At 47.7% G+C, this 12,102-nt stretch overlaps 1 protein-coding gene across 1 annotated transcript in view; it reads right to left on the bottom strand.

Annotated features, from left to right (window-relative positions):
• Positions 1-1,112: 1,112 nt before the first annotated feature.
• The window catches only part of Tnfrsf21 (TNF receptor superfamily member 21), a 57,023-nt gene continuing 46,033 nt past the window's right edge, over positions 1,113-12,102 (bottom strand). The window contains exons 6-7 of the mRNA XM_010617781.3: positions 3,722-3,947; positions 1,113-2,559 (exon numbers count right to left, since the gene is read on the bottom strand). Coding sequence (XP_010616083.1) covers positions 2,330-2,559; positions 3,722-3,947 — 456 coding nt within the window. The 3' untranslated portion in view covers positions 1,113-2,329. The remainder of the gene's footprint in view (positions 2,560-3,721; positions 3,948-12,102) is intronic.

Below are 12,102 nucleotides of genomic sequence, written 5' to 3' on the forward strand. Positions count from 1 at the left end.
AGAGTACTTACTGAAATATAAAGCTGTTAATGTGGGTTATTAGTGAAAGTCTAAGTCTGTAAACCATAAAGTTCATTCATTCACTCATTCTGTTTACCACTCCCACATTTAAAAAAAAAGCAGCAGTCCAAAAGTTCTCTGAAAAACAAAATCTGTCTTCTCAGCTACCATCTTGGACCTGCTAGCTTGGTCCAAGAACGCAGCTGCTGCCTTCTGTCAAGGATAGGAAGAGAAACCCAGTGTTGAAAACCAGTGAGACCGAAGGTCTGGATGGTTCTCAAGAAACCAATTGCAGGGAAGTAGAGAAAACTGGAAAGTGTCAAAGTGTACAGCTTCTTGCTGCAAGAGGAACTCAAAGTTGCTGTGGTCACAGGACTTTTGGCCAGCCAGGGCTTCCATACTGCAGGTGCACTCACGAGACACCTGACAGATCCCAATGAGGCCACCTCATCTGTCTCACTGCCTATAAAGCCCTCTGAAGAGGTGGGGTGCAGCTCAGGGATGAGTTTCCATTGCACCTCCAAGAGGTCCTGGTTCATCTCCTCTATAGGAAAAAATAGAAATAAAATAGCCCCATGAACTCACTTGTATAGATCCTTCCAGGAGAGGCCGATTTCCAAGATGGAAATAAGAACACACTGCCAGTCCCAACTCTGAGTTCTCCTCTACACCCCACCCCACTCTAATCTGTCCCTCGGCAGTCTCTAAAAGAGGAGGAGCCCAAGTTGGGTCCCCAGAGGCCAAGAAACACTTGGTAATTTTTACCACAGTCCTTCCCTAGACACCTTCAGGTGACTTTCCTGACAGAATCTTTGCTCACTGGCATGATTTAAAAATGAGAGAGGCTGAGGATTTTAAAATACATACTTTGAAGCAGGGTGTGGTGGTGTACACCCATAATCCCAGCACTCGGGAGGCTGAGGCAGGAGGATCGCTGTGAGTTTCAGATCAGTCTGGGCTACATAGTGAGTTCCACGTCTCAACTACATAGTGAGACCCTGTCTCAAACCGGCCCCCCCATGTATACTTTTCCAGGAGACCACTCACAGTACAGACCTGAGCGCACAGACAGGCAAGGCATTCAAGGATTAAAAACACTCAAACGACTCAAGTAGCAAACACCTAATATTTATTAATAAATTAGTACACTTGAAGGCATTTTTCTGATATCAATCTCTCACCACTACCCGCAAACCCCGCCAGCACAAAGGGAGGCCACACAACCTCTGTTTTAGAACCTGGCCACTGAGCGTTAGAGGGTAGGTTTATAGGGGCGCGCATAGTCGCAAATATATCAGACAAGAGTTCTTACTTACAGCTGCAGCCATTTTTAATTATAGTGACTGATGGAGGAGACCCAGCAAGACCAAGGCCCAAGGGCAGACTGGACCTATTGATTATGTTTGTATAAAAAACAAGACATCTTTGAAAGCAAAGCTGGGCCAATTGTATGGAAAGCATGCCCCTGTCGCTCAAGTTTGAATTTCCGAAGTGCAGCAAAGTGTTCCAGAACAACGCGATCCCTAAAAGATGAAGTTCAAGTTCTCTGGTGGTCCAGATGACAAGCCGCTGAAATAGCAAGTCCTGACGGCTTGAGGATTTTTGTTTCCTCAGCTCAGAGCGTGTCAGCGTGGAGGGGAGCACAAGGAGTCAGGCACTCCACACAGTGTCCAGGTGAAAACCATTCGGTCTGCAAGAGTGTGGTCAAGTTTCAGCCACGAATATGAAGTGTGTGACGTGGATTATCGAGAAGATAATTCAAGGTCTGACTGTATTACAGTAACTCAACAGAATCTCAGATCTCCTTAATCCCTAAGAGCATGTGTGAAGGACAAACAATAATAAAAATAGCAATAATATATATATTTTTAAAAATGTAGACAAGGATGTAGAAAGATACAAAGACTGCCACAAGATGCCATCACACTTTAAGAAGAGCTTCACAATCCAGTGTGTAGGAAAAGTCACACTGCATTTACGGTCAGTTATGTGAATTTAAAGTGCACAGAACAATTTGGAAAATACATAAGAAGGCAAAAACAGAGAGAAACTGGAATTTATAAAAATTTACTGGTGGGTATTTTGCAACAGTTATACTTTGCAAAGGGTTATAAGCTAATTTCCCAGAGGATTTAGAACAAAAGGAAAAAAAAAAGAAGAACAAAGAAAGAATGAGAAGGAAAGAAAGAAAGAAACAAGGCGAGAAAAGAAAAAACTCATACACTGGCCATAGACTGTTAAACACACACATACACCAAAACCGGAAGCAGAAACCAAACGAAACCGCCCTGCCACCAAGTCAGTCTGCAGAGCACAGTGCTGGCGTGTTCTACAACAGGTCGGGAAGGTGGCTGTACACAGAGTCCAGCAGCGTCTGGCTGGCTTCTTGGCTCTTGACCCCGATGATCTCGAACAGCCGGTCCAGCTTGTCCTCGGCCTGGGGGATCTCTTCAATCACCCGCAGCTCCTCGGGGTTCAGGACGTGCAGCATGTCGTCAAAGATGGGCTGCAAGTCGCAGGGGTCCAGGCGCACCTGCCGCAGCACCGTGTCCTTCTTCTCTGTGGGGACCAGAGGGAGGGGAGGGAGGAGATTAAAGGGACGTCCACTCTCTCCCCAGCCTCCCTTGCCCAGTGTGTGTGTCCACTCTGTCTGGCACAGAGTAGATCATGGGAGTTTGTACTTCTCTGGCGCTGTGTGGCACCCAAGATGGGTGGCAGAGGTATCATGAGGGTGGCACATTAACATCTAGACTTAAAGGGCTTCGAAGTTCTTCATTATCGTGATACCTTTATCAGTTTTGCCAAATGCAGTGTGTCTATGGAACAAATATATCCACTGGCTCAGCCTTTAGCCAAATGATCAACGTCCCAAGCCAGAGCAGCCTGCTTGTCTGACTTAGCAAAGCTTTCAACTCTGAGAGAATAAAAACACAGAAGCCAGAAAACACTGCTTCCTGAGTCATGCCTTACACTGGGGTGAGGAACTGTAACTCCCTGCCCTCTACGCTATCTATAACATATAAATTAGAATATAAATATTTTACATAAATGAACAATAGGTTAACATAAACATGTAAAGTGGTTACTATAAGCTATTTCATAACTATATGTACAAAATATAATTCTTCCACTAAAATCTAAACGAAACTGCCCCCAAACTAGGCACTTTCTAACAAAATTGTCATCAAAACAGTCTGTCTCCCAATTCCTTAACCTATTATTCTTAAGGCAAAGCGGCAAATTACTTGCCAAAAGAAACAATCCAGAATGGTAAAACACTATTTTCTTTTCTTTCTTTTTCTTTCCTCTTTCTTTCTTTCTTTCTTTTTTTTGTTGTAGTGGGGATCAAACTCACTTCCTTGGGCTTGCTAAATTCTCTGAGCTAAATCCCCGGCCCTAAAACACTATTTTCTATCTAATGGCATGCACATTAGGATCCATTTAAGTCAGTAAAATCGTCCTTTTAACTGTCAAGACTGGTTATACTTTAAATCTTTGGATCCAAGGCTGGTAAATAATTTTCAAAAAACCTGCAGGACTACATTTTCTGCCTTTCACCGAATGCCTCAGGGGTAAAGGCGACCCGCAGGCTTCCCCGTCAAGTTTCCTGGGCGTGTCCACCTCAGCGAGCGACGTCACCCTCCTGCCAGGGTCAGCTCAGGGTCCAGGACCCGGCTGCAGCTGGGCTGGGGCCCTGGAGGCCGGCGCCTGCCGCTCCTACCTTTGGTAATGAAGGAGCCCGTTCTGCTCAGCGCCGAGGACCCACTGGACGTGGAGTCGCAGCGGAGCAGGGGCTCGGACTCGTCCACGAAGAAGCCCTTGTTCTTGTCCAGGGGCGATGGCTCCACCGTGAGGAGGGTGGCATTGTTCTCCGGTCTCCCGCTGGGGCCAGGGTTCGGGCTCGCGGGGCTGGGGCTCATCGGAACCGCCAGTTTGTCCGCTTCCAGCTGCAGGAGGTGGAAAATGGTTTAAAGATAATCACTGCACACAGATCAGAAGTTATATAGGGACAAAAACAGTGAAATTAAACCTTTTCTGGGCATATTTTTGTTCCATTTAGTATTTTTTAGTTCTCCTATTTTGATTGTCTGTAACATTCACATTATTGTTGGACACACATATTTTTAAACTTCAGCCTTCAGCCAAGTGTTCTGGCACACACCTGTGATCCCAGCACTTGCAGGGCCGAGGCAGGAGGAATCCCATAAGTTTGAGGCCAGCCTGGGCTATGCAGTGAGTTCGAGGCCAGCCTGAACTCCATAGCGAGAACTTGTCTCAAATAAATAAATTTAATTAATCAATTAACTTCAAAAATACACGTGGGCATAGGTGGATTAAAAACCAGAAGCCTGGTGCAACACACCTATGTCCCAGCTAATCAGGAGGCTGAGACAGGAAGACTGTGAGTGTGAGGGCTGAGGTCCAACCCATCTCCCCTGCAAACTAATCAGCTAATAATTTTAAAAAAGGAAAGATCAGGAAGCATTCACACTGAGCTATTGCCTGACGGTATGCAACTGGACACTCGTGTGAAGAGAAAGAACCTTAACTGAAGATACAATTTTGTAAACCTGGAAGGGTCCCTGGGTATTATCTAGTACAGTGTCCTCTGTTTGAAGCTGAATTGTGCCCCCACAAGTACCTCTGTGGATGTCCTGACCCCCAGGCCTTCCCCCTGGGACTGTACTTGGGGACAGAGTCTTCACAGAGGTTAAGATAAAATGATTATGACTGCTTCCTTAAGAGAGCTGGAGACGCAGCAGACACAGTGAAAGCCTTGAGGGCACTGTCAGCCCACTGAGCTGGGAGGTCTGAGAAGACACCGCCCTGCCCACACCACAGCCAGGAAGAGAGGGTACACAATTGTGCAGGGTCAGCCACCAGCCCTCTCCCGTGTGCTGTCACCCTCCCTCCTGCACAGCTGGGAGGCGGAGCCCTGGGAGGTGGGTGGCTTCTTACACGAGGCCACTGGGAAGGAGCAGAACTAAGGCCACACACCAGGTTCCTGGCTCCCATCCCAATCAGCTCAGGGAAACAGGAGGGCCTCCATGGGGCGGGGTGAGGTGGGGCGGGGAGGGTGTCTCGGCCTAAGGAACTGTGGAGTGGCAGCAGAGGGACAATAAATGATGAGAAAACAAAGAAAGGAGCCAGTTCAGGTGGGGACAGCCAGGTCCACCTCATACTGGCTGGGCTGTGAATCATGGACGCGGGGAGGGGGAAATCAAAGGCCAGGTCTGGGTAGTGCCCCTTGCGGTTTCGGCCAGGAGAAGCAAAGTACCAGGGTACAAAGGGTACAAAGTGACCACAGGTGCAAAGACTGAGTTCTCAAGAGGGCCCAGGGCTCAGGGAGAAAGGCTTTGCTCAGCTCGTTCTGCCTGATGTACCTGGGGGTGTTGCCTTTGGGAAAGCACTTTATCCACCCGCAAACACAGACTGTGGCTTCATCTTTTAATTGGCTCTCATCACATGGATGGAAATCTGGGAGTCGGGTGTCCAGGCAACACAGGCCAGAGTCCCAGAAGCAGCACGAGAATTCCAGAGCGGCTGATCCTGCTGCTTGAACCCATGCTTTGCACTTCTATGTTTGGGAGAGACATCTTCAGTCTCTTAAACCAAGACCCTGACGCTCATGGTTCTGAAGCACAGCCCAGAAGAGCTGTATGAGACCCAAAGCCAGCACCTGCCTCGCGCCCTGTGAAGACCCTGCTGACTGCTGTCATCCGCCTCTGGACTGCTCTCCTCCCAGGCAGCCTCAGGCTGGGGTGCTGTATATTCCCAGAGGCCCCCCTCTCCTCAGACAAGTCTGATATGTGCTTTCAGATTCCTAATTCAGTTGGCCCTGGCCCTCCCTCCCTGCAGCACACAAGGCCACTCATGCCAACATACATTTGTTATACACTCAGGGAGACAAGGAGTGTTCGTCTGCACTGGACGACTTGGTCCATCAACAGAGTGCACTGTTCTGGCTTGAAAAAGAAATTCCCACCCACAAATCACATGCCGCGGACTAAGAAGTCCACCCACCTATTTCCTGAACTCATTTCAGAACTTTAAATCTAATTTAAGTCCCACCCCCATAATTTCGCCACAAGGTTTTATCGGTGGAATCAAACACATGATTTCCAGCATGATTTGGAACTGAACTGATGCTCGCCTAAAGCTAGAGGGTCAAGTACTATGGGGACACCGCTGGGACATCTGAGCGCCTCCACAATAGGATTGCACAGACCACAGGACGATAATCTTCCTAGAAATCTGCTCAGCTCCTAAGTATCCATCGCTCCCTCTGTCCAACAGTAGCTGCTTGCATTCAAATCTGTCTAAAAGTTATCCGCATTTTCCCTGAGACAAAAAATGGCTCACAGAAACTCACTCCCTTCCTCCTTTTACCTAATACTTCAGCATCTGTCAAAGCTGAGGTACCACACCGCACAGGTAGCAGGCACAGTGTCCCCTGTGTTATCTCCAATCTGAAAATGGAATCCTTGTGGCATGTAGCAGAAGTCATTTCATTAATCAGGAAAGCTCGTGACTCAGGATTCAGCATTTATGGCACACGAAGACCCTCAGCAGTAAGATGTAGAAATGAAAAGACAGTATATAATAAGAAAGCCAGATTTTCCTAGAAGAGGGTCCCTATCTTGATTAAAAAGCTTTGAGCTGAAGCCCTGGCATGCTGGTGCACATCTGTGATTCTAGCACTCAAGAGGCTGAGGCAGGAGGATCACCAAAAGTTCAAGGCCGGCCTGGGCTATGTAGTGAGTTGAAGGCCAGCCTGAACTACATAGTGAGATCCTATCTCAAAAAGAAAAAGCACACTAAATAAATATGTAAAATTTTTAAAAAGCTTTGAGCAGAAGCTTAACAAAACAGTCACAAAATGGAGTTATTTAATTTATTCCTATTTTGGTACATGTGCTGGCTTTCTTAAGCTTCTTTGATCTCTCCAAAGTCTCTAAGAGGACATATTAACTTTGTAATTAGAAAAACAGTACATGTTATTTTTCAAAGCAGTGACCCCTGATAAACATATTTCCTTCTGCTAACTTGGAAATGTTGTGGTTGCAGTATCTTATTTATATCAGTAACCAAGAAACAGAATGGCTGGGTAGATCATCCCTGAAGCTAAGCTCCTCTGCGTTTACCTTTGTAAGTGCTCGTGGCCATGAAAGTGTCCTTACACACCCAACTTCTTACCGGCACAGATGCTGAGCCTGAGCAGAAAAGCCTCTGGGGAATCTGGTCCATAAAGGTAATGAACCCACTAGGAATTCAAAGCCAGTTTAGAGAAGCTTGAAAACTTCAGTTCTTTTTCCTTTTAAGCCATAAAGTAACCATGCTCACTTGGAAGACTGGCTTGAGAAACCAGGAGAAAGCAGGGTGAGCTCCAAGCAGCCCAAACCAGAATGGTCATATTGTGTGCACACGAGGGGAGGAGATTTCTTTTGACCAAATGCACCCCAGATGCCCTCCTGATTAGTTTCCAAGCAGGTACACTCAGTCCTTCCAGATTCTCATTAGTCTCAACTGATAAGGGAAGGGAGATAAACAGCTGAGTGATGCCTATAGCTCCCTGTGACCTGGTGTCCTTGTGGGATGCCACCAGCACTGAGCACCTCAGAGGCCTTGGCAAACAGAGCAATGCCTAGAACTGAGGGGCTTGAGCTTCTCTCCCTCTCTCTCTCTCACTCCCTCTGAGTTCCTGAGGTCACAGCAGTGCTTGTGAGAACAACACTATAACCCGTTCATGTCTGCCCTGGAAAGGGCCATGGCTGTCTTTCTCTTCCAGTCCCAGGGGTGCCCTTGCCAAGCAGAGCTCCATAATGGAAGTGGCAACTCTGGGGCCTCAGCCAAGTCACTGACAAGAGCCAATGCTCAAAAATACTCCTCTCCTGAAAACTCACTTCCCCACTCCTCAGCCTTTCCTGAGAGGCCACGGGTGAAGGCTGGGGATGGCAGAGCCACGAGTGGTAAAGGAAAATGGTCCCAGGCATATTCACAGCATGGTGGAGCTGGATGAAACCAGATTTTGAGCTACTTTTCTTCTCCCCTGTGACCTGCAGTGCCCCCAAGAACACCCTGCAATCAGGAAAGGTGGGAACCTCGGCCTTGGGAGCATCTTTTCAGCACATACTGCCTGTACACAAAGTCCACTCCTAAAAATCAAAGTCATGAAATCCCGGAAAAGCACTGCAAGGGAAGGAGGGAGACATCCCACTAACTGGCTCTGTGGTCTTAGGAAAACCACTTCCCTCCTCAGACCTGCTTCCCCATTTCTAAGCTAAAAGGTTGGGCGAGGTCACCTCTAGTTTCTTCCTTTCAAACTATTGTCAGACCATTGCCATTTCATTCTCTTTAGCCACCCCCGCCCAGCCCTTTGTCCTTCCCAAGTTACCACCAACTGGTTCCCTCAAGTAAGGTTCACTGCGGAGTTATTTTCAACTACTACCCAATTAGTCTCCCTGCGGTTGCACAATCTGCTTTCATGAAACTAATGAACGGCTTTTTGATGCATGAGTGACCCTCTAAAATGCAGCATTACTCAGCCTGCTAAATGGCCAGCTTAACCCTCTGGCTCCCACCCCTTCTTCCCTGGATGGAGACAGATCTGCCTGACAGCCTCCAGAAAGAGCTCCTTCCGGTCACAAGGCACCCTTTTCCATGTAGTGCCCGCTCTGGACCTCAGCTAACTAACCAAGTGTACCCTCTGTGGAAATGCTACCTTAGAAAGAAGGAGAATCCAGCGACACATCGGTGAGAATCTCTATCACTTTGCAAAGCCCACTTGCTAAATCCAGTGGAAGCGAACTGCTACTCCAGAGGGACTGAGCAACTGTCACCCAGCTCCCATAAACAGAAGTTCAGGACCTGAGGGAGGAGCCCTTCAAGGGCTGTGCTAGATGACAGCCTGACTTCCCCGCAATGGCTTGAGGCTGAGGCTTCAGCTCCCTTTTCAGAGGGGAGACTGAGGCCCTCTGGGGTCTGTTACTTGCCCAAGATTGTAGAGCCAGGATTCAAGCCTGTCTAGTTTACAAGTTACCCTGTTTCCTGGGCCATGCCACTTCCCTCTGTGGACCTCACAGCTTTTAGAGGAGCTCACAGACAGTAGCAATTGATCACAGCAGTCACGTGTCCGCAGGGAGCTGCCCTGGTTGTCCAGCCACAGGAAGGGTCCAGAGCAAGCCTGCGAGGCCCTGGGGTCAGTGCCTCAGCACTGCCCTGGGATACCAGAGAGAGGTTCTGTGCAAGCCAGACCCTGCAACTCGGGCCACAGGCTTTGCTTTCCATCTGGACATCTCAACAGACCATCTCACTGGACCAGTTAAAATAACAAACAAACTCAATTTCCACTGAGTGTTTATCTCAAAGGAATTATAGTCATAAGTAAAAATAAAATTACAACTATTTAAGGATTATGATATTATCTCATCTGGTCCTAGCCAATCGTGAATCAAGATCAAGCCAGATTTTAGACCATCAGTAGGTCTATGGGGGAACTTAAGATTGGGCTCTGGTACAAGAAATATGAGCCTCTTTGCCGTGTACATATTTCTCAATACCTGAATGTGTTGGTCCTTCATTAGAGGACAGGAATCCAGCTAACAAAGGAGTGCTTTGTTATCCAAATCTATGTGGCTCTAAGATTTCAGATATAAAAGGAGAGGTCATATGAGAGTTAGCAGTGTGATCACAAAAAAGTTTGTCTGAATCCTGAGTTCACACACCACTGAATACCTATTTACTATGATGTCTCCTTTTATAAATAAAACACATGTATCCCCCAAAATAAAAAAGCGGAAAAGAGGTGGGTTACCTTAAAGTCCTAGATGATGGGAGACAATGACTTTTAAGTGAATCTTCTGAGTATAGAGTCAGGTCCAGGAAAATTCAAATTCAAATTTACTTTGCAAAACGTTTAGCAAACAAAAAAGGTAAGACTTGTGGGAAATGAGAAGATGCTGACCCCTAATTCAAAGGATTATCATCAGTTAGAAAAAAGTGGGAGAAAAATCTTAAGACATGGGGGACACGGACTGTAAATAAACACACAACATAGTTGGGCATTATGGCGCGTGCCTGTAATCCCAACACTCGGGAGGCTGGGGCAGGAGGATCGCTGTGAGTTCGAGACCAGCCTGAGCTACATAGTGAGCTCCAGGTCAGTCTCAACTACATAGTGAGACCCTGTCTCAAACAAAACAAAACAAAACAACAACAACAAAAAAAAATAGACACATGATATACTGGCGAATATGTCAAAATGTAAATTTTGGGGTCTACATGGTAGGTTTGGGAGCTTTCTGTGCTTTCAATTTGTCTTGGTTTTACAAGTCTCAGTTTTTAAAAGTAAACTTAAAAAACTGAAAAGAAAAACTAAGAGCCAAATAACCCAAAGATAAAAACTCCCCAAACTTCTCCTGAGCTTCTGATTGTTTAGCTTTGTTCTCCTCCTAGTCCAGCCCCAGGAGGATGTGCTTCTCTGCTGAGTGGGGAGCAAATGAATGGAAAATGCCACCCAGCATGGCGGCAGGGAGGACCCTCTGCCCCCTGCGTGTCCCTGGGGGCCAGCAGAGGCATGGCATGGAGGAAGCAGGAACAGGTACACAGCCTGGAGGAGTTCTACTCAGCCACCTGGGACCCAGAGCTGACCCCAGAAGAACCATCATACCGTCCTGCAGGGTGAGCACCTCACCATCCGAAAAACCTCATATCTGCCCCCGGGAAAAACACCACCACCACTGGGAATTCTAAGTTTCCTCCACTGACCCAAGATCTGTTCCAGCACAGAGTAACAACAGCGAGATTATTTCAGTCAGTCCCCAGCTCAACTGGCCCGGTGTGCTTCTCTCCTCAGTACCCCAAACCCAAATCAAGGTTGGGGGATGTAATTTTGTGGATATAGATCATCTACAAATTCCGATCGTTCCTAAGAGTTCATCTTGAACCCCAAGGCTACACTGAGGTCAATCCTGGCCCTAAGCAAGGCTGCTGCTCCCTTCCTGGGTGCTGGCGGAAGCTACTGGAAGCCACAAATAATGCTGCCGGAAGCTGAAGAGCTGGTAAGAACTAGCTGGGACTGGACGACTGAGGGGGAAGGCGGCTCTGCCCCACCACCCTGCTGGCTGCTGACCTCCTCCCGCCTCACTACTACTGTCAGCCCAGAGCTGACTCAGACAGCTTCTCAGAAGAGGAAGTGCAGCTCCTGAGTGGGCTTTCTTGGCTCAGACCTGGGCCCACTCACCTTAGAACACAGCGCCAAGCCTGTGAGAGTGGACACCGTCGGTACATTCAGAGGAATTAGGGTTTCCCTAACCTTCACCCAAGGAGGTCTATTAGGAAGTCCCCCTTCCCACAGAAAAACATTTGCACAATTCTACCCATGAAAGCCTTTTAGAGCAATCCTTAAATTACTCTGGAGGACAGAAAGAAATGTCCCAGGAAACTCGAGACCCTGGATAAGGTTTCAAGTTCATCCTGTCACTCAAGGCTTTGGAACCTGACAACACCAATCGAGCACTGTCAATAAATTCATTTACTGGGTTCTGGAGCCGGAATCCCAATCCACATGATACACAGTTCCCCAAAGGCTCCTCTCCTCCTGGTCCCCTGCCCGGGTTGTAACCAGTGTCATCAATACCCTCTGCACTTTCAGAAGAGTCCACACCAGTACAGCAGCGGCACACGACACCCGAGTTCCTGGCCCAGCCGACTCGGCTGAAGGAAGACTCCTTTCCACAAGGGCTCACTACTCTCCAGTACCACATCCATGACTACATCCGGCTGTCCTGGGAGCGACACTGCGTGGGCTTCCATACTTGTGCTATTCCACGTGACGCGCTGTGAATCCTCCAGTCCTTGCTTCGCTGAGTGGATGTGGGTGTGTGCAAGGTGCACCCCTCCACGTGGAGTCACGGGCAGTCAGCAAACACTTGGGTGATCTGGCCCAATTAACCCTCCCTAAAGCTGGGCTCACTTAAATGCCCACCTGCAGTGGACACTGTTCTTCCTCCCGTCTTCCTCAAACAAACACGTCTTACCTCTTTCTCTTATCAGTCTTGTTCAGAACACCCATTTTTCTCTCCATTACTTTATAAAAATTCT

Source organism: Fukomys damarensis, unplaced genomic scaffold, assembly GCF_012274545.1.
Source record: "Fukomys damarensis isolate Sample0158 unplaced genomic scaffold, DMR_v1.0_HiC HiC_scaffold_20, whole genome shotgun sequence".
In the NCBI taxonomy this organism is placed as follows: domain Eukaryota; kingdom Metazoa; phylum Chordata; class Mammalia; order Rodentia; family Bathyergidae; genus Fukomys; species Fukomys damarensis.